Source organism: Thalassophryne amazonica, chromosome 15 (genome assembly GCF_902500255.1).
Source record: "Thalassophryne amazonica chromosome 15, fThaAma1.1, whole genome shotgun sequence".
Classification (NCBI taxonomy): domain Eukaryota; kingdom Metazoa; phylum Chordata; class Actinopteri; order Batrachoidiformes; family Batrachoididae; genus Thalassophryne; species Thalassophryne amazonica.
The window spans coordinates 45,752,245-45,775,319 of NC_047117.1; the positions used below are offsets into that span (position 1 = coordinate 45,752,245).

Genomic DNA, 23,075 nt, shown 5'->3' on the forward strand with positions numbered 1-23,075 from the left:
GGAATAGCCTGCCTCTTGACATCAGGCAGGCTTGTTTTGTTGAAGTATTTAAAGCCAAGTTGAAGACCCCCTTATTTACTTCTACATATGAGTCGTGAGTTGTGGTGTTACAGCTATGATTATAATATAATTTGATTGTGATTGTAACCTTTTTCTTAACTTGTTTTGAACTGTTTGTGCAGCACTTTGATAGAAAGCGTTTTACAAATAAATAGCCATAACACTCAATCACAGAGTCCAAACTATACCTTTTTGGAATTATCAGACAAATAATGTGGTATAGCTTTCAGTATGATTGGAGCATTTTAAAATTTTGACTCCTAATTCTTCAACTGACCCCTACCTGGCAGCCTATTGAAAATTCAAGTGGCCAGTCACTTTTTGCAAGTGTCTAAAGGAGTATTTGTGCCAAATTTGGTGCTTGCATCACACTTTGAAGGATTGTTCCAGTTATCTACTGCACTAATTTACTGAAAAAAAAAAGATGTGTTTAATACTTATTTTACCCCCTGTAATTGCACAGCAGTGGTTTGTGCTATGGTTCAACTAAATGGTCAGTTCTTAAAAGGGGTTAATAATTTTGACCCTGGTAGTTTTTGTGAAATCATTTGGTTTGTGTGTAAAGTAAAATAATGCAAGCATCCAAAATATCATCCACACAGGACAGAAGGTGATCGACTACTCCCTTCAGGACCTGTACACCCCCAGGTCCCTGAGCAGAGCAAGGAAGATAGTGCCCAATCCCTCTCACCCAGGACACAAACTTTTTTGTCACCCTCCCCCTTGGCAGATGACTGAGGTCCATCAGGACTAAAACCTCAAGACACAAAAACAGCTTCTTTGCATCCGCAGCTAAATTTATAAATAATGCCAGAGCAACCCATTTACCCTGTCTCCCCCCATTCCCACAAAGCACAGGCTGATCATCTCTGTACTGTTCATCTGCATGCTTGCACAGCCCCATTCCACCATATCTGACAGTAAACTTAGCTTTGCCCATTTGTCTGCTTTATTTCTTACAGAAGTTTTTTTTTCATTTTCTTTTTATTGTTGTTTATACACCTATTACTTCAGAAGTGTTTTCTTTTCAATCAATCAATCAATTTTTTTATATAGCGCCAAATCACAACAAACAGTTGCCCCAAGGCGCTTTATATTGTAAGGCAAGGCCATACAATAATTATGTAAAACCCCAACGGTCAAAACGACCCCCTGTGAGCAAGCACTTGGCTACAGTGGGAAGGAAAAACTCCCTTTTAACAGGAAGAAACCTCCAGCAGAACCAGGCTCAGGGAGGGGCAGTCTTCTGCTGGGACTGGTTGGGGCTGAGGGAGAGAACCAGGAAAAAGACATGCTGTGGAGGGGAGCAGAGATCGATCACTAATGATTAAATGCAGAGTGGTGCATACAGAGCAAAAAGAGAAAGAAAGTGCATCATGGGAACCCCCCAGCAGTCTACGTCTATAGCAGCATAACTAAGGGATGGTTCAGGGTCACCTAAGATAGGTCCCTAAGATAAGATGGGACCTGATTATTCAAAACCTTATAAGTAAGAAGAAGAATTTTAAATTCTATTCTAGAATTAACAGGAAGCCAATGAAGAGAGGCCAATATGGGTGAGATATGCTCTCTCCTTCTAGTCCCCGTCAGTACTCTAGCTGCAGCATTTTGAATTAACTGAAGGCTTTTTAGGGAACTTTTAGGTCAACCTGATAATAATGAATTACAATAGTCCAGCCTAGAGGAAATAAATGCATGAATTAGTTTTTCAGCATCACTCTGAGACAAGACCTTTCTGATTTTAGAGATATTGCGTAAATGCAAAAAAGCAGTCCTACATATTTGTTTAATATGCGCTTTGAATGACATATCCTGATCAAAAATGACTCCAAGATTTCTCACAGTATTAGTAGAGGTCAGGGTAATGCCATCCAGAGTAAGGATCTGGTTAGACACGTTTCTAAGATTTGTGGGGCCAAGTACAATAACTTCAGTTTTATCTGAGTTTAAAAGCAGGAAATTAGAGGTCATCCATGTCTTTATGTCTGTAAGACAATCCTGCAGTTTAGCTAATTGGTGTGTGTCCTCTGGCTTCATGGATAGATAAAGCTGGGCATCATCTGCGTAACAATGAAAATTTAAGCAATACCGTCTAATAATACTGCCCAAGGGAAGCATGTATAAAGTGAATAAAATTGGTCCTAGCACAGAACCTTGTGGAACTCCATAATTAACTTTAGTCTGTGAAGAAGATTCCCCATTTACATGAACAAATTGTAATCTATTAGACAAATATGATTCAAACCACCGCAGCGCAGTGCCTTTAATACCTATGGCATGCTCTAATCTCTGTAATAAAATTTTATGGTCAACAGTATCAAAAGCAGCACTGAGGTCTAACAGAACAAGCACAGAGATGAGTCCACTGTCCGAGGCCATAAGAAGATCATTTGTAACCTTCACTAATGCTGTTTCTGTACTATGATGAATTCTAAAACCTGACTGAAACTCTTCAAATAGACCATTCCTCTGCAGATGATAAGTTAGCTGTTTTACAACTACCCTTTCAAGAATTTTTGAGAGAAAAGGAAGGTTGGAGATTGGCCTATAATTAGCTAAGATAGCTGGGTCAAGTGATGGCTTTTTAAGTAATGGTTTAATTACTGCCACCTTAAAAGCCTGTGGTACATAGCCAACTAACAAAGATAGATTGATCATATTTAAGATCGAAGCATTAAATAATGGTAGGGCTTCCTTGAGCAGCCTGGTAGGAATGGGGTCTAATAAACATGTTGATGGTTTGGATGAAGTAACTAATGAAAATAACTCAGACAGAACAATCGGAGAGAAAGAGTCTAACCAAATACCGGCATCACTGAAAGCAGCCAAAGATAACGATACGTCTTTGGGATGGTTATGAGTAATTTTTTCTCTAATAGTTAAAATTTTGTTAGCAAAGAAAGTCATGAAGTCATTACTAGTTAAAGTTAATGGAATACTCAGCTCAATAGAGCTCTGACTCTTTGTCAGCCTGGCTACAGTGCTGAAAAGAAACCTGGGGTTGTTCTTATTTTCTTCAATTAGTGATGAGTAGAAAGATGTCCTAGCTTTACGGAGGGCTTTTTTATAGAGCAACAGACTCTTTTTCCAGGCTAAGTGAAGATCTTCTAAATTAGTGAGACGCCATTTCCTCTCCAACTTACGGGTTATCTGCTTTAAGCTACGAGTTTGTGAGTTATACCACGGAGTCAGGCACTTCTGATTTAAAGCTCTCTTTTTTAGAGGAGCTACAGCATCCAAAGTTGTCTTCAATGAGGATGTAAAACTATTGACGAGATACTCTATCTCACTTACAGAGTTTAGGTAGCTACTCTGCACTGTGTTGGTATATGGCATTAGAGAACATAAAGAAGGAATCATATCCTTAAACCTAGTTACAGCGCTTTCTGAAAGACTTCTAGTGTAATGAAACGTATTCCCCACTGCTGGGTAGTCCATCAGAGTAAATGTAAATATTATTAAGAAATGATCAGACAGAAGGGAGTTTTCAGGGAATACTGTTAAGTCTTCTATTTCCATACCATAAGTCAGAACAAGATCTAAGATATGATTAAAGTGGTGGGTGGACTTTTACTTTTTGAGCAAAGCCAATAGAGTCTAATAATAGATTAAATGCAGTGTTGAGGCTGTCATTCTCAGCATCTGTGTGGATGTTAAAATCGCCCACTATAATTATCTTATCTGAGCTAAGCACTAAGTCAGACAAAAGGTCTGAAAATTCACAGAGAAACTCACAGTAACGACCAGGTGGATGATAGATAATAACAAATAAAACTGGTTTTTGGGACTTCCAATTTGGATGGACAAGACTAAGAGTCAAGCTTTCAAATGAATTAAAGCTCTGTCTGGGTTTTTGATTAATTAATAAGCTGGAATGGAAGATTGCTGCTAACCCTCCGCCCCGGCCCGTGCTACGAGCGTTCTGACAGTTAGTGTGACTCGGGGGTGTTGACTCATTTAAACTAACATATTCATCCTGCTGTAACCAGGTTTCTGTAAGGCAGAATAAATCAATATGTTGATCAATTATTATATCATTTACCAACAGGGACTTAGAAGAGAGAGAGACCTAATGTTTAATAGACCACATTTAACTGTTTTAGTCTGTGGTGCAGTTGAAGGTGCTATATTATTTTTTCTTTTTGAATTTTTATGCTTAAATAGATTTTTGCTGGTTATTGGTAGTCTGGGAGCAGGCACCGTCTCTACGGGGATGGGGTAATGAGGGGATGGCAGGGGGAGAGAAGCTGCAGAGAGGTGTGTAAGACTACAACTCTGCTTCCTGGTCCCAACCCTGGATAGTCACGGTTTGGAGGATTTAAGAAAATTGGCCAGATTTCTAGAAATGAGAGCTGCTCCATCCAAAGTGGGATGGATGCCGTCTCTCCTAACAAGACCAGGTTTTCCCCAGAAGCTTTGCCAATTATCTATGAAGCCCACCTCATTTTTTGGACACCACTCAGACAGCCAGCAATTCAAGGAGAAGGAGGTCTGATTGGGGAGGGGCCCAGAGAAAACTACAGAGTCCGACATTGTTTTATTGTTGTTTATGCACCAATGACACCAGATCAAATTCCTTGTATGTGAGAACTTACTTGGCAATAAATTCAATTCTGATTCTGTTTAGAAATGCTGTGAAATTACTCGCTCTGCTAAAAATTTGGGAAATTTTTTAACATTAAATGTCAGAGGGCAGATAATAATTTTGTCTTCAACTGTATAAGCTAAAAGAGAGATTGTAAGAGCAATGTACTTAAATGGATGTCTTCATGCAGAACAGAAGTACATGCTAAAGGAATAAGGTCTGGTACAACAAGGGTCACAAGTGGTCTACTGCAAAGGAGCATTTTAGGTCCATTCCTGTTTTTTTGTGATTTGCAATCTTTTATTGTATGCAAATGCAAGACATTTTATGCATGTTATTTAACAGCCAACATAACGGTGGTGCAATTAAATCTTTAGCAAGGACAAAGAAAGAAATGTCAGCCCAAAAGATGAGTAAATATCACATTTAGACAGATTTTTCTGGTGCACAGTTTACTGAACAAAATGTACTGTGGCAGGCTGCACAGACATGAACATACGTAGAAACAGTTACTAAAAGAAAAATATCTAGCTAGTTTCACAAACAGATCTCAAAGAGGGTTGCACTATATTGAGCGAAGGAACCTTTTGTTGTTTGATATATATGTACTGTACAGGCTCCACCCTTAATGGGTTTTGAAAATGGATGGATAGATATACATACTGTAATGAGGTTAAAAAAGTCTAGAAAGAATTACCAGCTTCTACAGTGATTTTGTAAGTGAACAAATCTGCGTGTGCAAAAAAACAAACAAACAAATAAAAGCAAAAAAAAACAAAACAAAACAGACAAAAAAAACAAACAACAACAACAACAAAAACAAATCAATAAGGTGAAAGATTCTGCAAGGAACTCAACACATTACAACTGCTGTTCATTTTGTTTACCACCTGGTTGTGCCCATTTTCAGCACAGTTCTGCCAAAATATAAGCGCTACATTGAGCAAAACCATGTCACCCTTTCAAAAATAAAGCACAAAGAAAATATACGGTCCTTGGGTTCCCACTTTTCAGAACAAAAGTTTTAAATATTACAAATGTTGTCAACCTCAAGCTTAAATCAGCTTGGAGTATTTTGTGAAGCGACAAAGTAATTGTAAATATTATAGACACAGGTTGGATTTGTGCAATTGTGGTGCCCAGGCTCATATTTCTTAGAACCTGTTTCCCTACAATTCAACAGTGACAGGCACAGACAAGCACAGGAAGACTAACTGCAGTTAGCTTCAGGTGCAGCATCTGCATTAGATTACTAGCAGGGAAAAAACTAAAATTGCAAGAACCCTAACTGGAGTAAATTACAGTGCATCAGATAGAACACTCAGAGTAGTCATAGAAGATTTTGTTTCTTTAATAAATCAAGCAACTAAAAAGAGGTTGGATAAGTTCAATTTGCCTAATTTAACATTGTGCTTCGTAAGTCTAGCTATTGTGCATGTGCACATCAAAAACAATGCTGAAATATATTGTGCAGCCTGAATCATGTTAGTGGCTTGGAAAATAAAAACTTTGTCTCACAGGTGTAGAAAACTGTAGCTGTATTTCTGGATGAAGTTCTTGCCCATGTTGGGCTGTTCCATCTGTAACATGGTGGAAGTCGTCCCGTTGGTTCCCCACCACCTTCTGCGTGGCTATCTGTTGCTGCTGCATGTGGTGCTGGGAATAAGTTGCGACTGTACACTGAACAGGGAGCTGGAGTGTTTGTGAAGCATCACCACCTGTTGTTGCTGCTGTCTTAGAAGCTGCTGAAGGAAAAGAAGCTGGGGCTGTGTGTTGGGGCTGTGTGTTGGATTTATTTGTCCATGAGCCAATACAGCAGCCAAACTCAAATGGGAGGCTGCAGGAGGAGCATTTCAGGCCTCTGTACTGCTACTGGTATCACCGTGGCCTGTATTACTGGCATACCAGGCTGCTGTTGCTGGTTTACCTACTTAGTCATTTGCTTATGGAAGAAAGCAGCCATTAGATAAGGGTTTGACCTCAAGATACTCAAGATTTGCTGATGCTGTTGTTGAAGCGAAATGGGAGACCTCATGATGCGGAGAAGCTCCTGTATGATGCTTTGCGGAACTGCATCAGGTGTCTGAAACAAAGTACGAATCTGCGGAGGAAGGTGCACCTGTGGCAGGAAAGGTTCCTCTCGGGGTTGGCTTTGGGGAAGCCTTGACTGTTGATCCTCTGCTGCCTGCATGGGATGTGTAGGTCCAGGCCAAAGTCCTGGAGCTGTGCCAGGCTGGTCACTGTGTGGTGCAGTGTAAAGGGAAGGAGATGCGACATCTGAAGAGCTGCGAATCTGTGGTTGGCTGAAGAGTGGCTGCTGAGGTGCGTGTGAGATGTTAGGTTGGGTATGGAAACTGGGTGTACTGGGAGCAGCTGAGGCTGGTGGGGATGGTAGGAGCATGGTTGCACCAGGTATACGTCCAGGCCAAAGTACTGCAGCTGTGCTAGACTGGTTAATGCGTGCTGAAGTGTAAAGGGAGGGAGATACAACACCTGCAGCACTGTGAAACTGTGGTTGTAGAAAGACTGGCTGCTGAGGTGCCTGTGAGATGTTAGGTTGGGTATGGAAACTGGGTGTACTGGGGGCAGATGAGGCTGGTGGGGATGGTAGGAGCATAGTTGCACTAGGTATATGTCCAGGCCAAAGTCCTGCAGCTGTGCCAGACTGGTCACTGCGTGCTGAAGTGTAAAGGGAGGGAGATGCAACACCTGCAGAGTTGTGAAACTGTGGTTGGCTGAAGAGTGGCTGCTGAGGTGCGTGTGGGATGTTAGGTTGGGTATAGAAACTGGGAGTACTGGGGGCAGCTGAGGCTGGTCGGGATGGTAGGAGCATAGTTGCACCAGGTGTAGGTCCAGGCCAAAGTCCTGGAGCTGTGCCAGGCTGGTCACTGCGTGGTGCAGTGTAAAGGGAGGGAGATACAACACCTGCAGAACTGTGAAACTGTGGTTGGATAAAGAGTGGCCGCTGAGGTGCGTGTGAGAAGTTAGGTTGGGTATGGAAACTGGGTGTACTGGGGGCAGCTGAGACTGGTGGGAGTGGTAGGAGCATTGTTCTGCCAGGTATATGTCCAGGCCAATGTCCTGGAGCTGTGCCAGACTGGTCAATGTGTGCTGAAGTGTAAATGGAGGGAGATGCAACACCTGCAGAGCTGTGAAACTGTGGTTGGCTGAAGAGTGGCTGCTGAGGTGCCTGTGAGATGTTAGGTTGGGTATGGAAACTGAGTGTACTGGGGGCAGCTGAGATTGGTGGGGGTGGTAGGAGCATTGTTCCGCCAGGTATACATCCAGGCCATTGTCCTGCAGCTGTGCCAGACTGGTGACTGTGTGGTGAAGTGTAAAGGGAGGGAGATGCAACACCTGCAGAGCTGTGAAACTGTGGTTGGCTGAAGAGGGGCTGCTGAGGTGGGTGTGGGATGTTAGGTTGGGTATGGAAATTGTGTGTACCGGGGGCAGCTGAGGCTGGTGGGGATGGTAGGGGCATGGTTCCACCTTGCATGGTGGCCATTCTCCTCCTCATTAATAGAACCTGTTGGAACCTCTTCTTCAGTTGCTTTTGGCAAAGCTTGAACTTTATGTTTGGACATAATGGGACAGGGCAAATGCTCTCCTGGCAATACTTGGCGTGGCAACAGCATAAAGCAATAAGCTGTTTGCACACAGGGCATCCGCCATTGGCACTGCACTTGCATTTTTTGATGTGCTGCACTACTTTCTTCATCTTCTGGCAGGATGGCAGAGAACAGGTGGCATCATGACACTGACAAGCGTGGGCCAGAGACCGGATGCAGTGTTGGATACTTAAGGGCCGACGTTTTTGTGGGCGTTTTGAGGCCTCTCCACTTTGACTGTTGCTGTGATCATCCAGAACATGGCCCCGCTTCATCATCTGATGCTCATGGCCCTTGGTGTTGTAGCAGTTCATACACAGATAAAAATCCTGAGGAAACAGAGGAAAAGTAGTTCACATTCAATTAGACAGAACTTTATTGATCCCTTAGGAAGACTCCCTCAGGGAAATTGAGGTTCCAGCAGCATTATATAGCAGCACACAGAGTATCAAATGTGAAAGGAAAAAAGAAAAACAGTTTACAAATATAAATACACAATACAAATACCAGACATACTGATCAATACTAGTTTACTGGCTACTACTGTTCCTCTCATTCCTGACTTCTGTCTTCCTGTTACTCCTCCTCCCCCTGAGTAAGGAGTTGTACAGTCTGGTGTCAAGAGGGACAAAGGAGTTTTTCAGTCTGTTGGTCCTGCACTTGGGAAGGAGCAGTCTGTGGCTGAAGAGGCTCCTCTTGTTGCAGATGACGGTGTACAGAGGGTGACTGGCATTGTTCAAAATGTCCCGCAGTTTGTCAAGTGTTCTCTTCTCTGCCATCGTCACTATCGCATAATTGTGTCCAGAACAGGCCAATTGTAAAAATAAAGACTTTTACAGTTTACTGCAGTCCCTAGTGCAAATAAGTATATAGTGATCACCTTGAAGTCACATCAGCTCCAAGTTTAGTCTGATAAGTGTACAGGTTTTAAAATCTGAAATTCATGCATAATATATAGCTCCAATATTAATGTATTTTCCAGACTATAAGTCACACTTGTCACTTCATGCAAGAAGAATAAAAATGGATTAAATCACTGTATTTTTCATTTATGAAAAGCACACGTGTAAAGGAGCACAGCTAACGAGCTAATTAATGTCACTATAAGGACACAAAATGCAAATAAACTGCTGCTTTCAGACACTGAACAGATGATCATATGTGAGGTGAACCTACCACGCAATCAAACTGTTGAATGAAACATGCCTTTTATTGTTTGGACTGATCACAAGAACCTCACCTACAATCACTTTAATTTTTCTCTCACCACCTTGGATAGAGTACGCTCCTAAGACCCAGGTGAGCTCAGCCACAAGAATGTTGCCTTTTGAATGCTTGCTGGTTTACCAATCCCCGCTGTTTCTGAAGCGAGAACTGGACCTCACGGTGCTGTCTGCCATGCAGACCGCCATCGGACCCCAGATCCCCGCTACTGTCCTGGGCAAGAAGTCTGGTTCTCAGTCAAGGATGTGCCCCTCAGAGCTGAAACCCACAAGCTGTTGCCCTGGTTCTTGGATCCATTGACGGTGGAGAAGATCATCCATCCTGTTTCTGTCAAACTGAAGTTGCCCAGGTCTCTCAGGATCCATCCAGTATTCCATGTTTCTCATCTAAAGCCTGTGCATGCCAGCGCCTTGTGCCCCCCGGCCGGCCGACCCCCCCCAGGTTGTAGATGTCCATAGGGCCTGGACCATTCGTCGGATCCTGGATGTGTGTTGCTGGGGCTTCCAGTATTTGATAGACTGGGAGGGGTACGGCACCGAAGAATGCTCCTGGGTTTTGCGGGGCCTCATTCTGGACCCCTCCCTCAACTGGGACTTCTATCGGGCCCACCTGGGTCGCTCTGCAAGGTCACCAAGGGGCTCCCGTTGAGGGGGGTTACCGTTGTGCTTCAGCTGTCTGCCTCATTCCTCCTCCCTTCCTGTTTCTCTGGGCTGCGTCACGGAGCTGATTGGACACACCTGGCAGCAATCAAACCTCCAATTAAGGTCTGTTTTCTGCATTCGAGTCCAAACCTCTGCTTTTGGGTGTTTGCACCATAACAGGAGTTTCTGGCCACAACATGGACTCGGCGGGAGCAGACCACATCCATAAGGCCCTCGGCTCGCAGGGAGAGCACTACTTAGCCAACAACAACTAGCAGGTCTCTCTGACCAAGAACTTGCCCTCGCCTCACAGGTATCCAAACTTTGCACCCAGCTATCCATGCTTACTGATCGCTTGCCTGTTAGTCCCACACCCTCCACAGCCGCAACTGCTAAGGCAGCTCCCTCACTAGCTTCTATATCCCCAGCAGCCTTAGCGTCTCATTCTCAGGAACCGTTCATCTGTTACCCCAAACCGTATGCAGGAGCAGTAGATAACTGTGCCTCCTTTCTGCTTCAGCGTTCTTTAGTATTTTCCCAGCGTTCGTCAATGCATTCCCACTGATAAAAATAAAATAGCTTAACTCATTAGCCTGCTTCGGGGAGAAGCTCTATATTGGTCTACAGCCTTGTGGGAACAGCAATCTCCGGTCCTAGCGTCATATCCATCGTTTAAACAGGAATTACGGACAGTGTTCGACCACCTGATGCGGGGACAGGCAACCGTCCAATGATTATTATCAATCAAGCAGGAAGCCTGTAGAGTGGTGGCATATTCCACTGAATTCTGCATTCTGACTGCGGAGTCCGACTGGAACTCCGCTGCTCTACAAAGTGCGTTTGTTAATGGCCTTTCTGGGATGCTTTTTTTTTTTGTCAAATATGTTAAACTTTTTCATATAAGAGACAAAACAACACTTATATAAGGGTTTTCACAAAAATAAAAAGTTGCACTGCATCATTTCACTTTTTAGAGCTGAAAAAAAAAGAATACAATACAAAACAAACAAAAGAGTGGTGGAATTCAAACTAAAAATTTAAGATGTGGCATTATATTGTGAGAAATAATAAGTTTTCCAAATTTTGTCAAAACTGTCTATTTTATTCTGTAAATTATACCGAATCTTCTCCATATGCAAAATATTAATGATTTCAGTTAGCCACATCTTAAACAGAGGAACTGTATCTGTTTTCCATAGTGTTAAAATAACCTTTTTTGCAATTATCATCCCGTAAATGACAGTATGCCGTTCAGAGGAGCTCATGCGTAAAAGAGAAGGGGAGTTTCCAAATAGAGCAATTTTTGGGTCTGGACTTAATGAACATTTATAAATTGTTGAGTACCAATTAAAAATATCATACCAGAATGTTTTAAGTTTGGGACAAGTCCAGAATAAGTGGGTCAGTGTGCCTTCTGCAAATTTACAACAGTCACACATAGGTGACGTAGTAGGAAAAATTTTGTGCAATTTTGTTTTTGAATAATGAAGTTTGTGCAGCATTTTAAACTGAATTAATTGATGTCTAGCATTTATTGAGCAGGATTGAACCTTAGCAAGACACTCTTCCCAGACTTCATTCTCCATCTGCAAGCCGAGCTCCTCTTCCCATGCATTCTTTATAGAGATGGTATTGTAATCCAGCTGCTCAGTAAATAAATTTACAAAACCAGTAACCAGTTTCCTTGAGTCTGGAGGACTCAGGAGGGATTTATAAACTGGATTTTCCTCTGGGAGTGACTCAAATGGTGGAATATTTTGCCGAACAAAGTTCCTGATTTGCAAATACCGGAAAAAGTGAGAAGGTGGGAGAGAATATTTGTCTTTTAACTGATTGTAAGAGGCAAAGTGTTTCTTAATATACAAATCTTTGATAGTTGCGATTCCCTTTTGTTTCCACAAATTAAATACCGTATCTAGCGAAGACAGTGGAAAGGCATGGTTATGAGAAATTGGAGCATGAACAGAAGTCATTGGTAATGCACAAACTTTCTTAATTTGAAAAAATATTTATACAATTAGAAACAATAAAATTATCTATTTTAGAATTTTGAAATGGAGACGAAAAGAGAAAAGCTGAGAGACTACTACAGTGAACACCACTATTTTCAATTGCTACCCATGGGGGTATATTTGATGCTAAATCTTTGTGAGCCTTCTGCCAATACATCAATGCCCTGCAATTTGCAGCCCAATAATAATGTTGGAAATTAGGTAAACCAAGTCCTCCCCCTCCTCTGGGTTAACATAAATGTTTTTTGATATTCTATGATTTTTAAAACCCCAGACAAAAGGAAGGACAATTGAATCAACTTTTTTAAAAAACAGTGTACTCAAATAAATTGGTAAATTCTGAAAGAAATACAGGAATTTAGGAAGATCAACCATCTTGATAGCATTAATCCGACCCACCATAGATATGGGAAGAGTCCTCCATTTCTGAATATCTTGTTTTAATTTATCTACTTTGACAAGGAAATTCAGTTTAAAAATCAATTTGGGATTTTTAGGCAATATTACACCAAGATACTTTAATTTGTCAGTAGTTTTAAAAGGAAGGGACTGTAAAAAGTCTGCATTGAGGGTTGCACCTAGCACCATAAATTCACTTTTTTGCCAGTTGATAGCATAGCCAGAAATTTCACCAAATAATTTCACCAACTCAAGCAAAGCAGGAAGAGATTGTTCTGGTTGAGATAAAAACAAAACAACATCATCCGCATAAAGTGAAATTGAGTGAGGCATGTTCCCCAGATGGACAGGGCGAATAGATGGGCTGTTCCTGATTGCAATGGCAAGAGGTTCGATTGCAATAGCGAAAAGCAGGGGGCTTAAAGGACACCCCTGACGTGTCCCACGGTGCAGAAGAAAAGGCTCTGATCATTCTTGGTTAGTGAGAATACAGGAGGAAGGACATGCATACAATAAAGTGATCCATGATATAAATCGACTACCTAGACGAAACCTATCCAATAGCCTCAGCCTCCCCGGTAAGGTCTATTCCAGAGTACTGAAGAGGAGAATTCGACCGATGGTCGAACCTCAGATTCAGGAGGAGCAGTGTGGTTTTCGTCCTGGTCGCAGCACACTGGACCAGCTCTACACACTCCATCAGGTGCTCGAGGGTTCATGGGAGTTCACCCAACCAGTCCACATGTGTTTTGTGGATCTGGTGAAGGCGTTCGACCGTGTCCCTCGGGGCACCCTGAGGGGAGTGCTTCGGGAGTACGGAGTCCGGAGTCCTTTGCTAAGGGCTATCCGCATTGCCGGTAGTAAGTCAAACCTGTTTCCAGTGCACGTTGGCCTCCGCCAGGGCTGCCCTTTGTCACCGGTTCTGTTCATTATTTTTATGGACAGAATTTCTAGGCGCAGCCAGGGTGTAGAGGGGGTCTGGTTTGGGAACCACAGAATCTCGTCTCTGCTGTTTGCGGATGATGTGGTTCTGTTGGCTTCGTCAAATCAGGACCTTCAGCATACACTGGGGCGGTTTGCAGCCGAGTGTGAGGCGTCCGGGATGAAAATCAGCACCTCCAAATCCGAGGCCATGGTTCTCGACTGGAAAAAGGTGCTTTGCCCTCTTCAGGTCGGTGGAGTGTCCTTGCCTCAAGTGGAGGAGTTTAAGTATCTCGGGGTCTTGTTCACGAGTGACGGACGAGGGACGGATGGAGCGTGAGATCGATAGACGGATCGGTGCAGCGTCTGCAGTGATGCGGTCGCTGTATCAGACCATCGTGGTGAAGAGAGAGCTGAGTAGGGGGGCAGAGCTCTCGATTTACCGATCGATCTACGTTCCGATCCTCACCTATGGTCATGAGATTTGGCTCATGACCGAAAGAACGAGATCGCGGGTACAAGCGGCCGAGATGAGTTTCCTCCGCAGGGTGGCTGGGCGCTCCCTTAGAGATAGGGTGAGGTGCTCGGTCACTCGGGAGGAGCTCGGAGTCGAGCCGCTGCTCCTCCACGTCGAAAGGAGTCAGTTGAGGTGGCTCGGCAATCTTTTCCGGATGCCCCCTGGACGCCTCGCTGGAGAGGTGTTCCGGGCACGTCCCATTGGGAGGAGGCCCTGGGGAAGACCCAGGAGACGCTGGAAGGATTACATCTCTCGGCTGGCTTGGGAACGCCTTGGGGTTCCCCCGGAGGAGCTGGGGGAGGTGTGTGTGGATCGGGAGGTCTGGGCGGCTTTGCTTGAGCTGCTGCCCCCGCGACCCGACTCTGGATAAAGCGGAAGAAAATGGATGGATGGATGGATGGATGTTTATTTAGTCTGTTTGCTAGAATTTTTGTGAAGATTTTCATATCCATATTCAACACAGCAATGGGACGATATGAAGAAGGCTCCGTCTCATCTTTCCCATCTTTTAATAACAGTGAAATATTGGCTTCATAGAGTGTGTTCAGAAATCCTGAGACTTGGGAAGAGTGAGTAAAACAGGGGAAATTTTGTCCGCATACTGTTTGTAAAATTCAATGCCATAGCCATCTGGGCCCACCGTTTTTCCATTTGGGAAAGATTTAACAGCATTTTTTTATTTCTTCTAAGGTGATGTCAGAATTCAATGCTTCTCTCGCTGTGTCATTCATTTTGGGGAGTTCAAACTTATCAAGCCAATCAAAGATATTACCTTTAGCTTTTGACTCATAAAGCTCTGTATAGTATTCTCTAAAACGCCTACTGATAGCTTTAGGGTCAATTAAAATTTTGCCAGATTTTGATCGTATTTTGCGTATTGCTCTACTGGCTTGCAAACCTCGCAGCTGGTGCGATAATTTATGAGGTTTATCCCCTAGTTCAAAATATTTTTGTCTAATTCTTAATAACTGATTACTCACTTTGGCGGACAAAATTGAAATTTAAGGATGGCCTGGTAAGTAGAAAGACAAGAGGTTAATTTATGAGCTTGTTCCAATTGAGTTCATTTTACCTCTATTTTCTGAAGGTGCTGTCTACGTTCTTTACTCAAAGAGGATTCAAAAGAAATAATATGTCCTCGTAGAACAACTTTAAATGTCTCCCACAAAATTGAATCGGTTACATCCGATTTATCATTATTCTCAAAAAACTCTGTGATTTTAGTATTTATGAATGGGCAAAATGACACTTCATTCAGTAATAGAGGGTTGAATCTCCAACTATATGAAGGCCTCATCTCACGCAAGTTAAGTTCTACAGATGTTGGGGAATGGTCAGAAATCAAAATATTGTGATATTTTGAGGATATTACATTAGAAATCAATTTTGAATCAAGTAAAAAATAATCTATCCTAGAATAGGACTTGTGTACATGAGAAAAAAAAAGAATAATCCCTGGCCGTGGGATTACATAACCTCCAAATATCAACCAAATTCATACCATTCATTAAATTTTTTAAAACCACAGAGGAAGAGGACACCTGAGATGTCTGGACAGATTTATCGAGATGCAAATCAGGGGGACAATTAAAATCTCCAGCCATAATTATATTTGAGTTAGAAAAATCAGACATCAAACTGAAAATCTTGCGAAAAAAGGAAGGATCATCAAAATTTTGGGCGTAAAGTGTTAGATGATAAGACTGAATATAACCCGTGACCAAAAGAAATCGATCATTTGGATCACGTATAGTAGAGACATGTCTGAAAGGGATGTTTTTTTTCCCAATCAATATAGCCACATCTCTAGCTTTACTAGAAAATGCAGATTGGAAAATTTGATTTGCCCAACTACATTTGAGTAGTTGTTCCTTAGATGGCCTAATATGGGTCTCTTGAAGGAAGATAATATCTGCAGAAAGTGATTTTAAATGAGAGAACACCTTAGCCCGTTTCAACACATGTTCCAGTCCACGCACGTTCCAACTCTCAAATTTTACGCCACCACTCTTAACTGATGCATTAGAAAGCATGACAAAAATTGACAAATGCAAATGCAGTGCTTAACAATGTTGCCCTTATACGACATAAAACTATTGAACATGTAAATAAAGGAACAAACAAGATCACCCCCCTCCCACCATCCCACTTAACCAAACAAAGTGAGAACTTGTCCCGCACATACTCACGTAGGGCTGCTTGGACTGTAGGGAAAAAGAATAAAAAAATACAGTACTTCTAAAACGAAGAAGAGCCTGTTCCAAACTCTCGAACTTAAAATATGAGCGTCCAGATGTGGTCAAAAGTCATCCAGTCCTGGGCAAACTACTCCACAGATTCCACACGGCTCAGTCATCCTGTAGGGTCCCCACATAGGTCTCCGCTTCACATGGGGTGGAAAACACCTTGATCGCAGATCCGTGAGAGACTCTGAGCCGGGCAGGATAGATGAAGCCGCATCGCGCACCACCAGCTTGTAGACGTTTACGCACCTCTGAAAAAGCCTGGCGCTGCTTCATCACCTCTGCCGGGTAGTCAGGGAAGATGTAGATAGGTTTTCCATTGAAGTGCAGAGGGAATTTCTGGCGTGCACGTTGTAAAATCTTCTCCTTAACTGGGTAGTGGTGGATGCGCGCTATAGTTACGTGTGGGCGGCCGTCAGCCTCTGGAGCCCGGGTGCCCAAGCGGTGTGCTCGATCTACTTTCAGCGGCTTGTTAAAGTGCTCAGCTCCCAATAGCTCGGGGAGAAACGTTGTCAGAAACTGCTCCATATGCCCCTTTTCAATATTCTCAGGCAGGTCCATGATTTTGATGTTGGAGCATCTGGAACGAGCCTCGAGGTCCACAACCTTCAGGCGAAGCGAGTCATTTTCAGAACGAATAGACACGAGAGCCTTTTCGACAAGTGCTAGGCGATGATCATGGTCAGAGCTAGCCTTTTCAAACTCCTGTGTGCGCATAAGCATGTCTGCAATTGTTGCTTTAGTGGCGTCACAGTTGACTCTTCGAGTGCATTAAATCTCTCATTCATTGAAGTCTTCAGGTCTCGGATTGCAGAAAGGACCATGGATTCCTCGTTAGCATCAGAAGTTGGCTGCTCGGACTCAGCTAGCATTAGCCCAGAGTTTTCGGCTAGCACAACTGTCTTCTCGCTGTTATTTTCTGATTTATCTGGCTTCTTACCCTTTGGTTTAGTCATGTTAAGGTCTTTAGGAGCTGGCTTAACTAAAATAGCCCAGTAAATATGTCAAAAAAGTCTGGAATTGATCAAATAAAGCGAAAGTTTGGAGAGCTCAACTAAAACATGTCTACTCCATATGGTGCTCACTTGCGCCTCCCTTTCTGGGATGCTTAAGGATAAAGTGTCGATCTGAGATCCACCCACTTCCATTGATAACCTCATTTCTATGGCTATTAAAATAGATAACCATTTCAGGGAAAGATCGCAGGAGAGAAGCCGAAGGGCAGAGCGCACGTCTTCCCCTTGTTTCCCGCCGAGCGTGGACTCGGGGCTTTCTTCCTCACGCTCCACCGGGAGTACACTCTCCATGCCTGCAGCGCCCCCTGCAGAGGAAGTGATGCAGCTTGACAAGCCTCAATTAACTCCAGAGGAGTGTGCACGGTGTCTGTCAGGTGGGGAGTGTTTATACTGTGGCACTTGGGGGCACATCGTTTGCAAATGCCTGGTTCAGCCAAAAGACAACGCTCACCAATAGACCCCGGGCTATTGGTGAGCCGTACTCAATTTATGGGTGATCGGTCCTCGCACACTTAAATCCAGGCCACACTCTTTTGAAAATCAATTGCTTCAACTCCAGGCACTCATCGATTCTGGTGTCGATGCAAATTTTTTGGATCCCAGTATTATAGCCTAGACTCACATCCTGGTGGTAGACCTTCACACTCCCATCAAGGTGTCTGCGTTAGATGGCACTGCCTTCCCCACGATTACTCACCAAACCGTTCCAGACATGCTTTGGTTTCTGGTAACCACCAGGAGACATGTCAATTCTTTGATTATCACTTCTCTCCTTCCGTGGTGTTGGGGCATCCCTGGCTCACCCTCCACAATCCCGATACTGACTGGCTGACTAGGAGCATCTGCCTGTCACCTCTGTTCCACTCACCAAGGAGTCCAAAGAGCTCGCTCCCGTAACAATAAATCTCAACAACGTCCCTAAACAATATCATGACTTTAAGGAAGAATTTAGTAAGCATCATGCTCTCTCCCTACTGCCTCACTGACCATATGACTGCTCCATCTATTTACTTGCAGGTGCATCTTTTCCCTCCAGCAGACTTTACAATCTGTCACGCACTGGAGAGAGAATCGATGGAGTACATTCAAGACTACTTGGCATCTGGTCTCATCCATCTCTTCTCATCGTCTTTAGGGGCAGGGTTTTTTTTTGTGGGGAAGAAGCATGGGACACTACGCCCCTGCACTGACTGTCGCGGATTAAATGCCATTACTGTCCAAAACAAGTATCCCTCCCGTTGCTTGATTCTGCATTTGATTCGCTGCAGGGGGCATCCATATTCACCAACTCAACCTCAGAAATGCTGACCACCTGGTCCGCATTAAAAAGGGGCACGAGTGGAAGACCACGTTCAATACGCCCCTGGGGCATTTTGAAAATCTTGTGATGCCCTTCGGCCTCACTAACACTGCCGACGTCTTCCAAGCTCTTATCAATTATGTTCTGTGTGATTTCGTCAACTGTTTCATATTTGTGGACCTGGACGACATCCTTATATTCTCCAGAAATATCCAAGAACACACTCAACATGTCTATTTGGCCCTTAAGAGACTCCCAGAGAACCGCCAGTACATCAAAGTTGAGAAATGCACTTTCCACCAGTCCTCCATCTCTTTCCTTGGTTTTGTTTTCGATCATAACCAAATCAAGCCAGATACAGCCAAAATTACCGCTGTTACTGAATGGCCCATTCCCACCAACACCTAACAACTTCAGCAATTCCTAGGTTTTGCCCATTTCTACCGCCGGTTTATTCATAAATTTAGTCACATTGTTGCTCCCCTTCATCAGCTCACCTCCTCCAAAACTTCTTTTCTCTGGTCCCCTGAAGCCAAACGATTGTTTAACACCCTCAAACACTGCTTTACTACCATCCCTGACTTTGTCCAGCCCGTTCCGGATTGTCAGTTCATCATGGAGGTCGATGCCTCCGATATCGGATCGGTGCCGTCCTCTCCCAGCGGGCTGAAGGCGACTAGCAGCTTCATCCTTGTGCGTTTTTCTCTCCGAGCAGCTTCATCCTTGTGCGCTTTTCTTTACGAGCAGCTTCATCCAAGTGCGTTTTTCTCTCTGCGTCTGTCTCCCACCGAGCACAGTTATGATTGGCAGTGAAGGAACCACTGGAGGAGTGGAGACACTGGTTAGAAGGTCCGTGCATTCCCTTTATTTTTTGGACTGATCGCAAGAACCCTGCCTACATTCAGACTTGTAAAAATATTAAATTCCAGGCAGGCCAGGTTGTCTTTGTTTTTTGGACGCTTTAATTTTTCTCTCACCACCTTGGATAGAGTACGCTCATAACTCCCAGGTGAGCTCAGCCACAGGAATGTCGCCTTTTGAATGCTCACTGGGTTACCAACCGCCGCTGTTTCCAGACCGAGAACTGAACCTCACGGTGCCGTTGTTCGGGCTCACTTGCAACACTGTTGACTGTTGTGGAGGAGCGCCCATTCCGCCCTACGTGAGGCAGGACGATACACCATGCAGACCGTCCTGGGCAAGAAGTCTGGCTCTCAGCCAAGGATGTGCCCCTCAGAGCTGAAACCCAGAACTGGCACCATGGTTCCTGGGTTCATTCACCGTGGAGAAGACCATCAATCTTGTTGCTGTCAAACTGAAGTTGCCCTGGTCTCTCTGGATCCATCCAGTATTCCATGTTTATTGTTTCAAGCCTGTGCATGCCAGCACCTTGTGCCCTCCGGTCGATTCCCCTCCTCCAGCTCGGGTTGTGGATGGCCATTTTGCGTGGCCCATCTGTTTGATCCTGGATGTGCGTCGCCGGGGCCGGTGGTTTCTGAAGAACACTCCTGGGTTTCATGGGTCTGCATTCTGGATCCCTGCCTCATCTGGGCCCACCTGGGTCACTCTGCAAGGTTGGCCAGGGGCTCCCATTGGGGGGTGCTTCAGCTGTCTGCCTCACTCCCCCTCCCCTCCTGTTTCTCTGGGCTGCGTCACGGAGCTGATTGGACACATCTGCCAGCAATCAACCTCACCTGTATTTGTATCTCGGCTCTTCACCCACTTAGACGCCGGAAACTCAGTTTGCCTTCGGGGTATCTGGCCTCAGTTCTGTGTTTTTGTCTCTTGTTGTCGTTCTACTTTTGTCTCCGTGTTTCAGCCTTTGGACTCTATCAGCTCTGTCACAGCACCTGGTCCTGCTCGAATTCAACTCCATGCTGCTGCTGCAACCTGGTCTGGGAATCCGCTTTTGGCAACACCCCTCTGGCTTGTCTCATCGGATCATTCTGCAAACTCATTTCAATTATTTGCAAAATTAATAGTTATATTTTTGGAACTTAAAGTCTCTTCTTTTCATTTGAGTCCTAACCTCTGCTTTTGGGTGTTTGCACCATAACAGGAACATTTGAAAACCCTGTAAATCTTTTATATATTTACAACAAAAACACTGCTTTAGCCATCAGAAGCTACAAACTAATTCATGTTTTTGCAAACTGCTTGATGTGAACATACAACGTAATTTAAACTCCTTTTATAGTACATTCAGAAAATAAACAATGAATGAATGTAAATTTTAGAATATGTAAACAGGCAAATAATGGATTTGTTGGCTCACAATGCGATTTGTTACAAATAATTCTTACAGCCTTCTTTTGCAACAAAAATACTGGATTAGTATTAGTTTTACATGTATTTCCCCATACCTCAATACAATAGGTCATATATGGAACGAGCAATGAATGATATAAAATAATTATTGAGTGTTGGGAGATGAAATCTTGTGCTTTATGCAAGATTACAATGGCTTTTGACATTTTAGATTTAACTAAATAATCAAGCCATTGCTTAAATGCCTGAAACTCCTTCTCCATCATTTCCAAGGTTTGTCCCAAATGATCCCCACTACAAAACACTGTTGTATCAGCAAACAAAATACAACTGGCTGACTTTGAAACTAAACATATGTCATTAATATGTAAAAATAAACCAGAATGACCCCAGAACTGAACCCTGGGGCACCCCACAAGTAATTTTCATAAATTCAGAGTTTGTCCCACCAATATGGACACACTAATACCTACTGTATAAATAGCTAGCTATCAATCATGTGCCAATCCCCCGATACCATACCTCTGTAGTTTATCCAACAGCACAGTATGATCTATTAGTATCAAATGCTTTCTGTAAATAAAATACACCTACACTATGTTGCTTATTTTCAATTGCATTTGTAATCTGTTCAACAAAATCAATTACAGCCAGTGAAGTAGGGTGATTTTTCCTGAAACCATATTGCTGCTCACTAAATATATGATGTTTAGTTATGAAATCATTTAACCTTTTTACAAATACCTTTTCCAAAATTTTTGAAAATTGTGGTAAGGGTGAAATTGGCCTATAATTTGAAAAGACATTTGTCACCAGATTTAAACAGTGGTATCACTTTAGCCAATTTTCATTCAGTCTTTAGTGACAAGTTACAAATATACGTGAAAGGTTTAACAATACAATCAATATTTTTAATCAGACACATATCAAAATTATTGCTATCAACTGATTTTTTTCCCTTGAGTTTGTGAACAATGTCAATAACAATAAAATTCAGGATTCAGTGTTCATTGAAGAAATTGATGAATACGAAATTATTCATCAATTTCTTCAATGAACACTGAATCCTGAATTTTATTGTTTTTTTTCTGTAATCCCAAGAGCACATTTTAGAAAATACAATTGAATTTGCTAAATTTTTATCCACATTAACAAAGTAATCATTAAAGTGATCTGCTATAGCTTTATTTCCCCTAACAACTGTATGTAAAAAAGGCAGGATATTCTTTAACAACTTTTATCTTATTTATGATTTCATTTAAAAGCTTCCAAGTACCCTTAATGTTTGTTTTATTTTTTCCAATAAATCACTATAATACTGCCTTTCACAAGATTGCATAATGTCACTTAATTTGTTTTTATTTACAGTGAGGAAAATAAGTATTTGAACACCCTGCAATTTTGCAAGTTCTCCCACTTAGAAATCATGGAGGGGTCTGAAATTTTCATCTTAGGTCCATATCCACTGTGAGAGACAATCTAAAAAATAAAACAAAAATCCGGAAATCACAATGTAGCATTTTTTTTTATGTTACTACTGCAAATAAGTATTTGAACATCTATCAACCAGCAAGAATTCTGGCTCACACAGACCTGTTAATTTTTCTTTAAGAAGCCCTCTTATTCTGCAGTCTTTACTTGCACCTGTTTGAACTTGTTACCTGTATAAAACCTGTCCACCATAGCCAAGACCAAAGAGCTGTCTAAGGACACCAGGGACAAAACTGTAGATCTGCACAAGGCTGGGATGGACTACAGGACAACAGGCAAACAGCTTGGTAGAAGACAACAACTGTTCTGATTATTTATTAGAAAGTGGAAGAAACACAAGATGACTGTCAATCTCCCTTGGTCTGGGATTCCATGCAAGATCTCACTTTGTGGGGTAAGGATGATTCTGAGAAAGCTCAGAACTACACAGGAGGACCTGGTCAATGACCTGAAGAGAGCTAGGACCACAGTCACAAAGATTACATTAGTAACACATGATGCTGTCATGGTTTAAAATCCTGCAGGGTAGCAAGGTCCCCCTGCTCAAACCAGCACATGTCCAGGCCCGTTTGAAGTTCACCAGTGACCATCTGGATGATCCAGAGGAGGCATAGGAGAAGGTTATGTGGTCAGATGAGACCAGAATAGAGCTTTTTGGAATCAACTCCACTTACCATGTTTAGAGGATGAGAACAACCCCAAGAAAACCATCCCAACCGTGAAGCATGGGGTGGAAACATCATACTCTGGGGGTTCTCTTCTGCAAAGGGGACAGGACGACTGCACCGTA

General features: G+C 43.0%; 1 protein-coding gene across 1 annotated transcript in view; it reads right to left on the minus strand.

The window, feature by feature from the left end:
- Positions 1-4,786: 4,786 nt before the first annotated feature.
- Positions 4,787-23,075, minus strand: part of LOC117525712 (CREB-binding protein-like) — a 125,493-nt gene continuing 107,204 nt past the window's right edge. The window contains exon 17 of the mRNA XM_034187640.1: positions 4,787-8,582. Within this exon, the coding sequence (XP_034043531.1) occupies positions 6,573-8,582 (2,010 nt within the window). The 3' untranslated portion in view covers positions 4,787-6,572. The remainder of the gene's footprint in view (positions 8,583-23,075) is intronic.